This window comes from Meleagris gallopavo, chromosome 12 (genome assembly GCF_000146605.3).
Source record: "Meleagris gallopavo isolate NT-WF06-2002-E0010 breed Aviagen turkey brand Nicholas breeding stock chromosome 12, Turkey_5.1, whole genome shotgun sequence".
NCBI classification, from domain to species: Eukaryota; Metazoa; Chordata; class Aves; order Galliformes; family Phasianidae; genus Meleagris; species Meleagris gallopavo.
The window spans coordinates 1,113,515-1,128,787 of record NC_015022.2 but is presented as its reverse complement, the minus strand read 5'-3'; the positions used below and the strand labels follow the sequence as shown (position 1 = coordinate 1,128,787).

Genomic DNA, 15,273 nt, shown 5'->3' with positions numbered 1-15,273 from the left:
TCCATGTTAAATGTCTTTCCTCTTTTGGGTGCACCAAGCTTTGATACAAGTGTAGAAACTGATTTTCCCCACCTCGGATGTTGTTCAAGTGACAGAGCAATAAGGTTTGCTACACCAACAGCAACGATCTCCTGGTCTCAACCACCAACCAGTGTAGCTGAAATAACAACCTGTTCAAATGCGTGTCACTGCTTAATAATTTAAAGCCTACTGGCTAGACAAAATACAGACGTTATCTGGATCTCTTTTATTATCTAAATTGCTACCCGGCACTTGCACTGAAAGCACAAAAAAGGCCATTTGTACACTGCAAGAAAAGCACCGTCACGTATGAGGGTTTTTTGGCTAGAATAAGGATCCTTCATTAGCATAAGGCTTTGAAGCTGCACTGAAAATATTTCAAGCATTTCCTTTCAAAGCACAAAATTTATCAAAATCCGTCTGTATTTGCTATTTTCCCCCATTTAGTTGCTCCGGGAGAACATCTGAGGTAGTGATCAGACTGCTGTCATGTGCAACTTCCAACTAAAACACCTAAAATAACTACTCACTATAATCTTTAATTTGGGTACATCGACACAGTGAGGCGTTTAATTTACGGTAATTAAGATGTGTTATCAGACACTGCATGCTGCCCTAGAGGACCCAAGAGCCAGCTTCCCGCAACTCCAAACATCACCGAAAGGTAACAACACAGATAAAAAAAAAAAGAGCAATTCTAAACCTCACACAAGTGGGAAGTACAAAGCTGTTTATTTTGAAGACCTCATCCCTGCCATATCAATTTTCTAAGGAAAAAAAATGAAAATGGAATCTTTTTTGTTGTTGTTGTTGATTATTTTGTGGTTCAGTATTAGCAGCAGTAAATATTTCAGCACAAAGAGAGAACTCCCTCTGAGCTCATTACCTACAACACAAGCACCAAGACGGGCGGCAGAAAGCTCACACAGTGATCTAACCCGCGCCACACTATGTGCAGAAATCCCAGGGGCTCTGGACACTGTAATAAATGTGAAATATTTCCCAGATGAAGAATGAACTTCTAACCTTCTCAGTATTTACAGCCACTGCTCTGCGGGCCGCAGGTTTCAGGCAGAACAGAAGCCAGCTGACTGCATTTCAATGCATTGACTGCTTGTTTCCCCAACTTCCCTTTCAACACTTCCCACCCTTATCTAAGGGAAATGCTACAGATTCTTTCATTACTGGTGAGCACAAAACACATTTTTCCAGCGCTCTCAACTCACGTGTCATAAATAAATCGGGTCCCAGTGCCACTCCTCCTGCTGACAGGAAAGGGAGGAGTGCTGTCAACACGACTTGGTACCAAAGGCGTTCAGACACTGAGTTACTGCCTCCCAAATGGGAAACAACCTCACCTGGCAATGGTATCTGCAAGGTACTGGGCCCAAGACATTTTGCACCAAAGATTAAGTAAAGTGAGCAAGAACGGAGTGCCACACACATCTTACCTGCTGCACATTTTGCCCTAACGACCGTCTCAAACACGGGTGGGATTCAGCAGTGCTAAACTTGAGGAGTTAGGATCATCTCAACCACAGACATCATCTCAACCTCAGGACATTTAATGTTTTCTTCCAGCTTCAAAGCACCCCTTGAACATGAAGTCTACAGCGTGGTGCACGACGTGAAATCTCGATTTGCACACATGTAACCACAAACCTATCTTCTGCAGCTATTTGGAGCAGAGCAGCATTGTGACTTTGCTTTGAGGTGCATCTTCCTCTTTTCAAGTAAAACACCTGAAAATCACCTACCTGATCCACCACTGAGCTCCACAGCCAAGTGCTCGCTAATCCACTTCAGTCAAAATGAACTAATCAACTCAAGTCACTCAGAAATGTCTGTTTAAGTTAACAGAGGTGCCCTAGGGCTCAGGAAAGGTGGCTGAGCCTGCAGATGACTGAAAGGTCTGGGGTAGGAGGGAAGTAGAGACAGAGCCCACCTTTGTTGGGGGACAGTTTGTGCCACACAGCAGTAGGGACTGAATTCATTCCATGCAGTTAGTAGAACTTAGATGAAAACCCATCATCTTCCAGCACATACTTTGGGTTTTAGTGTTCTGAACTCCTAACTCCAGCTCCCAGATACGTTTTGTAGATAAAAGGACAGAGAAAACAAATCCTTAGAACACACTGCTCGACCCTTAAAACCCTTCCAATTAATTGGTGTAATCCTTTCCAGTCAAAACCAGATTTTTCCATATTCAGTCCCGCAATATACATAAAGAACCTAAACTAATTATTTTTTTAATACCAAGTATCTGGGCAATACGAGACTCCCTCTAACACCTTTTTTTTTTCCCTTCCAAATTACACAGAATAGCCTGTTCAAAAGACTACCTCCAAGGATGTGAAACAGATGGCATCCTTCAGTGTCAGCAACGTGAACTGACTAAGTTTTGCCACATGAAGGTAACATTTAGCTGAATTCAAAATGGTGCCAAATTTAACAGAAAGACATTATCTTGGAGGGCTGAGCTCTTGATATATTTTTACGCAGTTATAAATAAGCTGCCTTCAATTATCTCTCACCTACCTTGTGCAGGAATGCAAGAAGAACAGCTGAATTTACCTATTCCTTTCTAGCTGAGCACACCACACACTTACATGTGAGATGCATCAAGGTACCCTACCCAAAAACAACAAAGGGCAGTGACTGTGTCCTTACAGCCCTGGAAGAGTGAGGATGCATGGCAGCAGTTGACAGCAGAGATGCATGGCAGCTTGCTGCTGCTGGGGTTGCATCATGGAACTAAGCATGTGACCTTCCAGGGCTTCGTATCCTTAATAAGGGATGGAGAAAAGTTGTTCTTGGAACAAAGCAATAATTAGTGAGTACTCTTTACTCCACGCACAATTTAGGCTTGCTTCCAGATAAAATGGGTAGCTTCTAACCTCAGTTGAGAGTCACCAAAGGGAACGCCAGTTCACTCCAGCTGTCCTGATGCTGTCAAATAATTCCACGCTTACGCAGAGATTTACACAAATGACTCACTGAATTGCCATTGTGAAATATTAAGAGGAAAAAAAGAAAAGATTGACTGCAGTAGCAAAGTAATACTAGTATACTTCTGAAATCTCCCCAAAAAACAAGCCATGTGCTTCAAAAGATGCAGAAAAATAGATGAGAAAAGGATCAAATACCAAAAGCCTGGATTTCTTGTATGAATTCCTGCCAGCCTTATCCCTAAGAGTGACAGAATAAGCCTAAATTAAGCAAAATCATGTCGTTAGTAGGTGATAGAAGACGATTTTTCCATTCTAGAAGAAAATGATACAACGATCAGGTAACAGTTACTCAAATACTTCAGCAAATTATAGTAATGGAGAAATACAATTATACTCTAGTGACCTCTCCAAGGAAAGTGGAATTAAGTGAGATTAGAACTAAGAAATAAAACCAGAAATCCAACTTCCAAAATGCATTCTGTGTAATCTTCAATATATTTTAATTCTGAGGCATTAGAAGATTATTTTTTTTTTTTGTGCCAGATGTACAAGAAAAAAAATCAGCATAAAAGAATTGGCAGAACATATTCTAAATTGTTGCAGTGGAAAAAAGAAATCACATTAGTTTAGCTAAGTAGCTAAGAGTGATCTCAAGACCACTTTCATCCCCAAGTGACCTGGCTGTATAGTCTACATTAAGACTATAATCTCAGCGTTATCTTTGATTTTCTTTGCTTAATTGTATCATACCATTAATAATATTAATTTCTGCCACTGCCCATAAAACTGAAAGCCTCATGCCAATGCCATAAAATAGATAATTTGGAACTGAATTAAACAGCACACTACGAGTTGCATTAAACTATCATAAAGTGCAATGAATCATCAAGCCCTTAAGTATTTAAGACAGTGCCTATCTGCATTCTTCCAGCCCAAAAACTGAGATAAGAAAAATGGTGTTTGCTGCATGACCTGAATTTGCTGGCTTTCAAAACTCTTCAAGTCAAATTAGGTCAATGCTGCACTTTGACAACCCTCACCAAATAGACTTCCCCAAGTTTTAGCAAAGGGCGGAGCTACATAAAACGCCTCTGCACCAGCAGCCTATGTAAGGCTGAAGAGATGCTCAGGAAGCCAGTCCCCAAAGCAGTCAGCAGAAGAACACAAGGTTAAGCCAAAGTTAAGGGGAACAGGGGTTAAAATGCAGAGAGAGCACAATGTGTGCTCAGGAGAGCTCTCCCTCCACTATGCTCATCAGCAAGTGCAGCGCCTTGGTCACGTTTTGATTTGCACAGAACTGGACAGCATGAAATACAGCTACAGGATAATGTAAGCATGCTGCAGATACCAATGAAAGCCTTATGTTATACTCTGTCATCCTAAGAGGGACTTCAGCTGCTCAGTATTGGCCAGCTTCTCCTGAAAGCTTGCTGCCAGTTCTTCATTTACACTTTTCATCTCCCAGTCTAACTTTCCTCAGTTCTACACCAGAATCATAGCCCTCTTCCTGGACACCAGGTAAAGCATGCAAAAAATTCAGTAAATATATCTCAATGGTAACATTTCTTAAGCTTTGATATACTGTTGAGAGCGGGGTAGAAACTCTGCTAATAGCATGCCTTTGCATTACATCTCACACTATTATAATCTAAAATTCATCTTATTTCTCCATAAAGGTTTTATCTATAGATAAGCCTTCCTTAGACGCTGTTCCATGATTATTTTTATATCTTTAATCCCTTCAAGATTTGTTTTAAGACAAACTTGCTTGGGCCATAATCCCCTGTAAAACAAGTCGACTGAGCTCTTACAAGGATACTGTACGTTGTCACCAAGGTGACAATTAAAGGGTAGCTGAAATACCTTAAATCAAGATAAAGCTCCAATTAAGAAAAAATCTTATTTGCAAATGTGACATGAAAGGTTTTTATCAACAATTCACTGCTACTTCTATTTAAAGCAACTTTCATCAGTAAGCAAGACAATTACACACACAAAATAAAACCAGGACTTACAAAATAATCATCTCTGTGATTACTTTCTGTCAAGTTCCTTGAAAGCAGCAGGATATTTAGAATTTAAAAAATACTTTCTGTAATGTCCTTTTGTAGAAGAATGTAAATAGTTTTACAGGTAGACTTTCAGACATGATTAGCTGCACAATGTGGCATTTTCCCTCTTTATTAGAGCATATCGCATCGAGCACATTTCATATTGCATGAACATACACAGCAGCTTTTAACCATACAAGATGCATGTAACATAAGCAAATCCCTCATTTGAATTTTTATGAAATGATAAACCATGAAAATAAAAAATAAAGCTCTTAGGAACGGTAGTCGGGAGATCCACTCCCTGAAAATTAACCATTCTTCCTACCTTGTACTGCAAGCTCTGCCTGAGCTTCAATCGTTTCGTTCTCGTTCTCTGCTACGCAGGTGTAGGTCCCAACATCCTCTTCTGTAACATCAGGGATGAGCAGGCTGCCCCCCGCACGCAGCGCAAACCTCTCAGAGCTGTGCAGAACAAGACAAGAGTGGGAAACTGATGGGCAAGTGGGTTTACATGGAGAATCACAGAGAAGCACGTACAAGTCCCCTGTCTGAAATGGCTGAGTAGACATAACGTTTCTGGGTGCCATTTACACACAGCATGCTGAGAGAGATGAGATTTAACTGCATGGTTGCACTCCATGCTATGGCATCAGATTTTAAACCAAGTTCAACTACATCCATTCCAGGATTACGGGAGAGCGACTAGAATTTAAGAGAAATGAAAGTAACAATCACATCATAAGAAATGCTTTGCAGACCTAATGACTTACTGCTTGGAAAGCTAAGTCAGCTGCAGCATGCCAGAGTTACACCTGCATGACACAAGGAACAGAAATGCATCCTGTACAACGTACAGCAACTGAGGTTTTGTACAGCAATACTCATCTTAGGGATTGGGAAGAATTCAGAGTAAGATCCAAGTTTAAAAAAAATTATGACAAATCCAACAAGCTGACTAAGTTCCAATATAGAATCTATCCCTGTGTGACTTGTAAAGGATGCAGGACAAAGCACGTAGCCCAGCCCTCACAAACCACCTGCTTCTCATGCAGCCTTCAGCCACGTTATTCTCCCACTGCAACCACATCCCTTTCTATGATCTGAATTTGTGCAAGACATTCCCAAAATCCTTCATCACTCTTCAATAAAACACCGTTCGAAAGCAGAGATAAGACAACACATTGTGATTGAATCCTGATCCAAAATCATTCTTATTTGCAGCTGAAAACAAAGAGAAAAAGTCTATCTGACGGTTTCCTCTCCGGCACTGAATAACAATTTTTTTGTCAGTGTGAGGGGATGGAGTTATCTGAGGATATTCATTGCGTAGCACATTACCACAGTTGACTTTTTTGGTCTCTGTAGAGCAGCCAATGCACAAATATCAACTCAGCTGCTTCCTCGACTCCAAACGTTATGCTGCAGTTATCTTTCTAGAACCAACACTCTCATCCATTCAGTAAGCTAAATTATCAGGACACAAAAGCTTTCGAGTCACTCTAATACTGATTTATGACATTAATTTGTTGATCCAAATCCTGATTCACTAAATTTTAAAGCCAAAGAAAACAAAATCCTTATTGGAATTAAGTGTTCCTTCACTCTTCCTTACAAGCCTCCAAAGTGCCCAGAAAGACTTCCTATTTGGGCACACCAAAAGGCAAGGGATGCCATTTCCATCACCTAAGAACAGGAGGAGAAGGATCAAGTGTTTGAAAGGACTTCAGAAAGTTTGTTGCTCAAGAATTTCAGGGAATTTGAGTTCAAAAAAACATATCAGGAGCTTAGAAGAGGAATGTCTGAAGAACACGTGGATGGCACTGCCGACAGGTCCTAGCTATGGGGAAAACAGCAGCAGGAACACTGTCATGAAACTAGTTTTGGAACCACTCAAGGACAGAAAGTAAGGAGATAGCATCCTTTTAGATCCATGTGTTCTTGTTGCTGCAGCCAGAAAGAGGCAGAAGCTGCTTACCATGGGACAGGAGGGATTAGTATGCAGGAAAAATAAGTGCTTTAGAGGTAATTGAAGACAGCAAAAAGATCCTCCTTAACTACCTTGAGCAAGAAAAATCTGTACAAAGGAGCTGTGCGGAGAAGCTGTCAGGCTGGTAACACCTTCCCTCCCTCCCTCCCTTCCATCACTGCCTTTGCTTATTGAAGCTGCCCATGTACATCATTAGAACCAAACCACACTGAGCTCCTGCAATTAGCACATGCAATGAAACTGAACCCAAGAGCCTCAGCCTGCAACGACAGCAAGGCAAATTTGTTCACCCGCAGTTAAAGAAAATGATGTTCTCCCCAGTTCTTGAAGCTTTGTCTGCATCTGGACACTGAGAGCCCAGAAACACAGCCAGGCTTCCCAATCATCATTAAGGTGAACAGGAAATACCACTAACGCTTAATTTTGAAAACAGTGCTAGACAGGCCAAGGCTGCACTGAAAGCAGTCAGGTCAGACAGTGCCTCTGCAGTGCTGACTCTCCTCACAGCCAGCCTCCAACAAGTGCGGCGACATGCATACGTTGAGACAACAGACTCTAATGAGCCAGTACAGACCAACCAGCAATTAAGATGTTAGCAAAACAATTAAAAATTACCAGAAGTGGTCATGTTAGGCAACAAAATACTTTCTCAAAGATCTCCATCAGCACTGCCTGCTTCAAGTGGTGTTTGCATGATCCCATAAGTGCTGCACTTGACCAAAAAAAGTTTCTACTTCAGAGAACTGTTTTCTGAGATTCTGCATCGTAAGGAAGCTGAGCAGCACAATACCTGAATTAGCATCCCTGCACGTCTACTGGAAAAGCTTCTAAGCTTTCTTCAACATGTGCTCTCCTCTGGAAAGAAATAAGGCTATTGAGCTCTCACCATCTTCAGACAAGCTACGCTTTTAAAATAAAGTATTCCACTTGATTATTTTCATCAAGAAAACCTAAGAGACTGTTCAGTCTACCAATATGGGATCCAGGTTCACTGCTGTTAAAAACACGGAAGAAAAAATTGTCAGACTACTTGATGACTCCATTTGCATGCATTAGCATGCATTATGAGGTGGAATATTTCCAGGCTTAAAGCAAAACTGCTTTTGTAATAAAGTAAAACAATATTCAAGTCTTAATTTTGCAGGATGGTGAGGCACTCCCACAAAAGGCTGAAGCAATCAGATTTCTGACGCCAGAGACAAAGAATCAGCTTCATACAGAAGCGATAACGTGATTTGAAGTGACACTAAAAACAACAAGAGATCATTCAAATATCAAGGACAAGCAAAATGAAATCCAAGCCTTCTGTATGTAATCCATACAGCCTTCAGTCACGGCGTTACACACTTCTGTAATACACAATTCCTTGAGCTCCTCTGGATACAACAGTGTGTGAGTTCGGCATTTCATTATCATGCAATATGGAAAAGCTTTATTAAAACACTGCAGTCAGTTATAGCCTGAGGTTTGGGCTTTTTTCTCCTTTATAAAATACCGTGCCCAAAACATCTCACAATCTCTTTGCAATCATGGTGAAGTACAGCTGATAAAATTAGACAGGGAATTAGATTATTTTGTGGGATCTACCACCGGAAAAATCTCCATAATTACTCTGCTATGTTTAACCTTCGCCGAGTTGAGCAAATGTAATTCACTCAGAACAAATCACTCGGAGCTCCTGGCAAACAATTATTAAAAAAATAAATAAGAAAATCACACATTCATGTACAGTCTTAAGGAAGAAATGTGTTCACACCACTGAAGACTGTAACATATAGAACAACAGCCTGGAATTAATGCTGCACGTGCTACCCTTGCTTTGCCATTTCCTTACTTTAGGAATGATTAACTATACAACAAGGTTACAGCTTTCTGTAGGCACTTTGTTTGCTTATAACATTTAGCTAAGCTGAGCAGCCCTAACATTTGCTGTACTTCAACAGCCTTAATAAAATATAACGTTGCCCTGGGTCCTTTCAATTGTTTGTTTTCAGATCTGCCACCTCATTTATGGTAGCTTCTTCTTTTAATAAACATTTCTTGTGATCTGTATTTCATGCCACACATACGTCCAGATGTAAACTGAGTTGAATAAGATGTGCTGTTCGAGCACACACTCGTAGAAAGCAAATCCATACACTGTGCAAAGGCTTCCAAAGCAGAAAAGCATTGGTATATTTGAAAGTCAGCAGTCATCTCCCAGAATGTGAAAATCACCTCAGTAACCACTGCAGGCAAAACCTCACTTCCCAACCTCAGCATTATGAAAGCACAGAATCCCTCCTGCACTCACTAACCAACAGACTGACACAGCAGGACCCTTAGACAAAAAGGTCACAGAGTTGGCAAAATCTAAGACTTCATCCAACACCTCCACTACAGCCTTTGGTATAAGATTAAGTTGGCAATATAGAAGATTGCACTTATTTAAAAATAAATAAATAAATGAAGAGCTTTCTGTAAAGGCAGTCTCCTTCTGGCAGAGACATTACTCATCCTGAGTTCACAGAGGAAATACAACTGAAAAAGTAGACTCCACATTGAAATGGCTGAACTGCATATGTATGACAGAGCAGGTGTGCATTAGCAATGCCGATCCTAAACTAAACACCCTCTGTATAATAAGTTATAGCCATGTGAATTCACAGCAGGGTTGATTTCATCTGCTTTGGGCTTAGTCTAGAGGGTTGCTCCATGTTTTGAATCTCCACTTTGGAGCTATAAGGACCAGCACCATAAATTTACATAGAATGGGGTTTAACCTTTTCTTCCTCTTTTCAACCATCCAGTTTTGCAAAAAATATTCAATCTCAAGTTTATTAGCATGGCTAGTAAATCAATTCAATGGAAAGCTCTCACAGAATCACCAAATTGTAGAGGTTGGAAGAGATCTCAAGAGATCATTGAGTCCAACCCCCTGCTAAAGCAGCTCCCTACAACAGGTCACACAGGTCGGTGTCCAGATGGATCTTGAATATCTCCATGGAAGGAGACTCCACCACCTCTCTGGGCTGTTCCAGTGCTCCGCCACCCTTACCATAAAGAAGTTCTTCTGCACGTTGGTGCACTTCCTGTATTCAAGTTTGCTTTCCCAATGACAGGTCATTAGGAATTTTCAACTTGATATCTAGCAACTTTTATGTCTAAAATTCTTAATGTATTAGCACAGACCTTGAAGGAATAGACCAAGACTCTGTATGCGAGGTATCCTCCTTCTCCAAAGCATCAAACAGCAATGACACAATGGTGTAAGGACTTAGAGTCCCTTCAGCTTCTGAAGACAGCCTTCCCCACCTCCTGGCCAGTTCAGTCTCTCATGGACTTCTCTGGGTTAAGCAATGAGTTCCCAGAAAGTCAGCAGCCCAACTATCACTCATTTCCTTAAAATCTTTCCATTAACACATTCTGGAAGGACTCCTCAAAGTTAGTTTTACAACAATGCAAACTATTAACATTGCATTAAATGTATCTACTTTTCATCCAACACTCAATGCTTCCTCCCTTCTCACTCAAGTTACTTTGGAAAATATTTTATCACAGTGAACTAATTTCACAATACATCACATTATAGGCTGCCTGTCTGAGCGAGTGTCAACACTGCCATCATTAAAGTTTATTCATATTTGTCCATTAACATAAATCTTGCTGCAGTCGTTGGCAGATACTCCATCAAAATTAAACACCTTCCTTTTTTCTGGTCTTGGATATTTACTTCCAAAAGTCAAAAGCATTGTAAATCCTTTATGACAATCTGTTTTCCTTAGAATACAAGTTCCTGTGCAGATTCTCCTTACAACTACAGCTTTGTGATAAAATGCTTAGTTTTGTATCACCTGAATTGCCACAGTTAAAAGACTAAAGTACCAAACACAGTGTTGTGCCTAACCTATTTACCAAGGGATAAAAAAGAAAATAAAAAAAAATAGGAAGCTACCTAACCATGCTGTCTGAGTTTTTTTTCCTGACTTCACAGACGTGTATAAATGTAAATACACACGTGTACATTTATGTCTCTATTGTGTGTATTTATACACAAAAGATGATTTAAGAGCTTCTGGAAGGCAGAAGGTGCCTTCAAGCCTGTTCACATGAGAAAGATCTTTTTTTTTTCTCCTTGGGATAAAGAATATACACGTTTATACAAAAAGTCTTTCCTTACATAAAAGGGGCTTCAACACAAATTAAATATGATTTGTTACTAAAGAAACAGAATATGCTAACAAGTTAAGGCACCCATTTTGCTGCAGTCTAACTACAGGCCTTACTCCAACAAAAAGAAATCTTTATTTGTATTTCTAAAGCTTTTTCAGTTCCTCTATTCAAACTACTAACAGGACAGCCATCAAGGAAAATGGAGTTCAAGAACTTGCTGTTGCTGGCTGTTTGAATCACTCCTCTGTTGAGCCAGAAGCACAAGTAGCAGGCTCCGTGATCAGGCTGTGCAGAAACTCCTAATGAACTTGGAAACATGCTTCTTCCTATGACTGTAACACCAGCAAAGCAAGGCAGCTTCACTCACTCATGTTCGGGCAGACCAGAAAGACTCTGCAGTACAGATCAATTAAATCCACTGCAGTTTTCAGTGTTCAAAACTCTTCATTACTCCTTTCTGGTCCAATCTTGAACAGAAGAAAACCACCTGCTTCAAATTAAAGAGGAATCTTTCTTTGTCTTTCCATGCCTAATGAGCACAGATCCAGAGGACACGGCACCCAACAGGTTCCAAAAACACACAGGCACCTGCAGCTTCTCAGCTCAGTGAGAGGCTTTCCCTGTGAGACACATTAACTCGCTGATGGAGCATGCTGCAGGTCTGTGACTGGGGCTTGTCAGGAAGCTTGTGCAGCTCAGTTGTTACAGGAGCAGACAAGTGCTTAGTAAAACTGTGTTTGAGGAATTGCTGCTCTTTTGGCTCCTGCTTCTGCCTTACCAGACAGCGTCCCCGTGGCAATGGGAGGATGCTGTGAAAGATTTTGACCACCCATACCAAGAACTTGGCACACAGTTTATAGAGGGATTTTTACCTGCAGCAAATGTCAACTGGAAACCACGCTTACAACACAAGAGACGCAATGCTAAAAGCTAACACTAAATATTCTAAAAAGTGATGTCATGCTTGACTCAAATTGGGCACAATTTAGCATCACATGCATTTACCAATGTTGCATCTCTGCTCATAAGTTGTAAAATTCCTGAGTTTTGAAAGGAAATTAAGCACTTGAGAAAGCCCTCCAAGGTTACCACAACAATCTGCAGAGAAAAGCTCCTCAGGGAATTAACACTGTACCCAGAGTGGGATTTGAAAGTTTTGGTTCTAAGTCAAAGAAGTGAGAAGAAAATAAAATGAGAGCTCTTCAGTTTGTGAGTTTCACCTTCCTTGTGCATTGAATGTGCCATAACCTACAGAAGGACGGGTAGTGGAGGGGGCAGGCAGCAGGCATTTGTAAGGATATATACAAAATGATGTTATGTCAGGAGAAAAACAAATTAAGATCTTACCAGGCATACTTACTCTGACATTTCATCACATTCAATTGTGCAGTTCTAATGAGTGGGAACCATCCTTTCTATGGAAATGATTTCTTATATTTACAAAAATGAATCAAATAAAATCATGTGCCACCAGATTGACATCGATTCAATTTCTCAGAAATATTAGAACCATTCGCCATTACTCACAGCAGCTTGCATTTTCCAGATAAACACTGCTCAAATTACAAGCCTCTATATTTTTAATTTAAGAGTTGACAAAAAAAAGATATATATTGCTGCTGCTGGTACTATAATAACGACTTGTACGTTCCTTGAGCTTCCTCCTGGTGTAGCCATGCCACAGCCTCATGGCTAACTTGCTTTTACATCAATCTCACCACCATCTTTGGATGACAGAGAACATCCAACTACCTGCTTGTCATTTTCTCCCTTTTGGTAGGATTTGTTCTGCTTTTTAAATATGTTTTTTTTTTTTTGCCCACGTCGTTTTGAATGAATACACCAAGCAGTGACCATGTGTAGTAGTTTTCACTTAATGCAATCTTGCAAGCCTACACTCTTCTTGTAAATAGCAACTGACTGTAATAGTCTGTTTTAATGTGAAATTACGAGATTCTGCTTTCAACACCTAAGAGTAAATTCTTAAGAAAAAAGGCAGATGCACAGTGGACATCTCATCACAGAAAGAGTAATGTGAGTACGTGTATCTCCATGGAAATAATATGCCACAGTGAAGACACCTTGGATTTTCTGCCGTGTCCTCATCCCCTGTAATTGCTTCTCTTACTCCAATGGCAATCTAAAAGTAATTTATTCTTAATAACCTTCCTGCTTCAAGTAAGATTTCGTGCTTTCAGATATCTGTAAAGTAAGTACCGTGACACTATTCTACAAGTCTCATGAAATACTTTGTCATAGCACTCAGCCCAGAAACTCCCCAGCATTTGAAAACTTGCATCTGTTTTGCTGGTTTAAAATTAAGTAGAAAGCAAATTATGCACTAAAACAAAATCATAATTCTGGCTCAGTTTCTACATTCCTACTATGACATATATATATATATGTGTATATATTAGCCATTACTCACTCTTCTGTGATTAGCTCTTCTCCATTTTTTGTCCATCTGACATACGGAGTTGGAAATCCTCCAGCAACACATGGAAACACCACATTTTGCCCAGTAACTTTAGTAAGTGAAGACGGCTGCCTCACGAAGACCAAGCTCTGGGGCTCTTCTGGATCTGCAAAAGGTTTTGTAAATGGCAACAAAGTTATACGACACAGAATCAGAAAATGATCATAATTTAAAAAAGAAAAACAACAAATGAAATGTTTGACTTCTTCCCTGCCTCTTCAGAAGACTGAAGCCTCTTACCTACAGAAAGTTTGCTGCCCTCCCTTCCAAGCCTCCCACATGAAAAGCTCTTTGTCTTTCCCATCAGACAGTGGACTGACCACTGTAGGGATTCTGACTCCTCAGGCTCTCCTTGGGAAACAATTTTAGCTAAATACTGAATCCCTGAAACCAAAAATTCCACCAGCTAGTCAAGATTTAGTAATGAGATAGGTCTGACTTTGCCCAGCCAAGCTCTGGCAATCACCCAAGCTGCAAGGCTGGTTGGTAAGGCCCTATGTGTAACACTGTCACTTCCTGCTCTGGGGCTGAAGGCTGTGGGTGCTTAAAATGGCATGAGACAAACTCACTATAATCGGCTCGGACTACCTTCACCTTGCTTTCAACCCAGGAGGATGGTCTACACAAAGCACTTAGACGAGGCCATGCCAACCAGACCCTCCAGGTGGCTGCCTGAGGCTCTCCTGATAGGCACTGGAAAATAGAATTATTGAAGTAGAAAGAGAAGCCCAAGCTAAAGCAACAACAAACTAGTCAATTTTCATTCTGAAGTACTACAAACTTTATCCTAAAACAAAATATACCACCATTTTCCATCTTTGTAATGGTGAAAGAGTTTTGCTTTGGCTTTGATTTGGGCAAGTTTTGTTTCTTTTCTTATTCTCTCCTCACACCCATTAAAAGCAAGCAAAAGCAAAGTGCATATTAACTCAGTCTTTTACTACAGGAAAAAGCCATTTTGACTGTAAGAACTGAAAACTTATTCACCAATAAAGACCAACGAGCAAATATACTCTGAACTATACTACCAAAAAACCAAACAATTCCAAACAAAAGGCTATTTTCCTGCACATATCCATGACTCAAAAGGGAATCTTAGGAAAAAAAACCTTCTAAAATCAGTCTTAACTAGATGTGAAACCAATTCATCAAGGGGTTCAGTAACACCCAGGCAGAAGAAAAATGCTGTTTACATCACTGGCTTCTGCAGTAACTTCAGCATGTGTCTCGCACCATAATTAGAAGTAAATGAATTCCTAAATACCACATAGAACATTTCTGCAGTTAATTACCCTATCTCCTTCTACTTACCGCTCAAAAAATCCCTGGTGTTTATGCTGCATTAATTGCTGTATTCTCAGTACGTAGATATATGCTCATCAGCTTGGTTCTAGATAAGCTCCAAAACTGAAAAAGCCCTCGACCTTTAACCAAAAAGTTAGCTTTGACCACTTAAATGTGAGCAGACCATTCTGTACCCACGCTCAGAGTGATCCTGGATTGAGCCATCTGTCCTCAAGCCCACGCACCAACCATCGTAGTGGTTTTGCCTGCATTCCCCATGAGAGGCATCTAGTCTGCCTGCTCCAAAAATAAAATCATGTGTGAACAAGCGTGCATGCAGGGTAAAAA

General features: G+C 40.4%; 1 protein-coding gene across 1 annotated transcript in view; it reads right to left on the bottom strand.

Moving 5' to 3' along the window:
- Nucleotides 1–15,273, bottom strand: part of NEO1 (neogenin 1) — a 125,333-nt gene that overhangs the window by 91,138 nt on the left and 18,922 nt on the right. The window contains exons 4-5 of the mRNA XM_031555202.1: nucleotides 13,594–13,747; nucleotides 5,352–5,488 (exon numbers count right to left, since the gene is read on the bottom strand). Of these exons, the coding sequence (XP_031411062.1) occupies nucleotides 5,352–5,488; nucleotides 13,594–13,747 (291 nt within the window). The remainder of the gene's footprint in view (nucleotides 1–5,351; nucleotides 5,489–13,593; nucleotides 13,748–15,273) is intronic.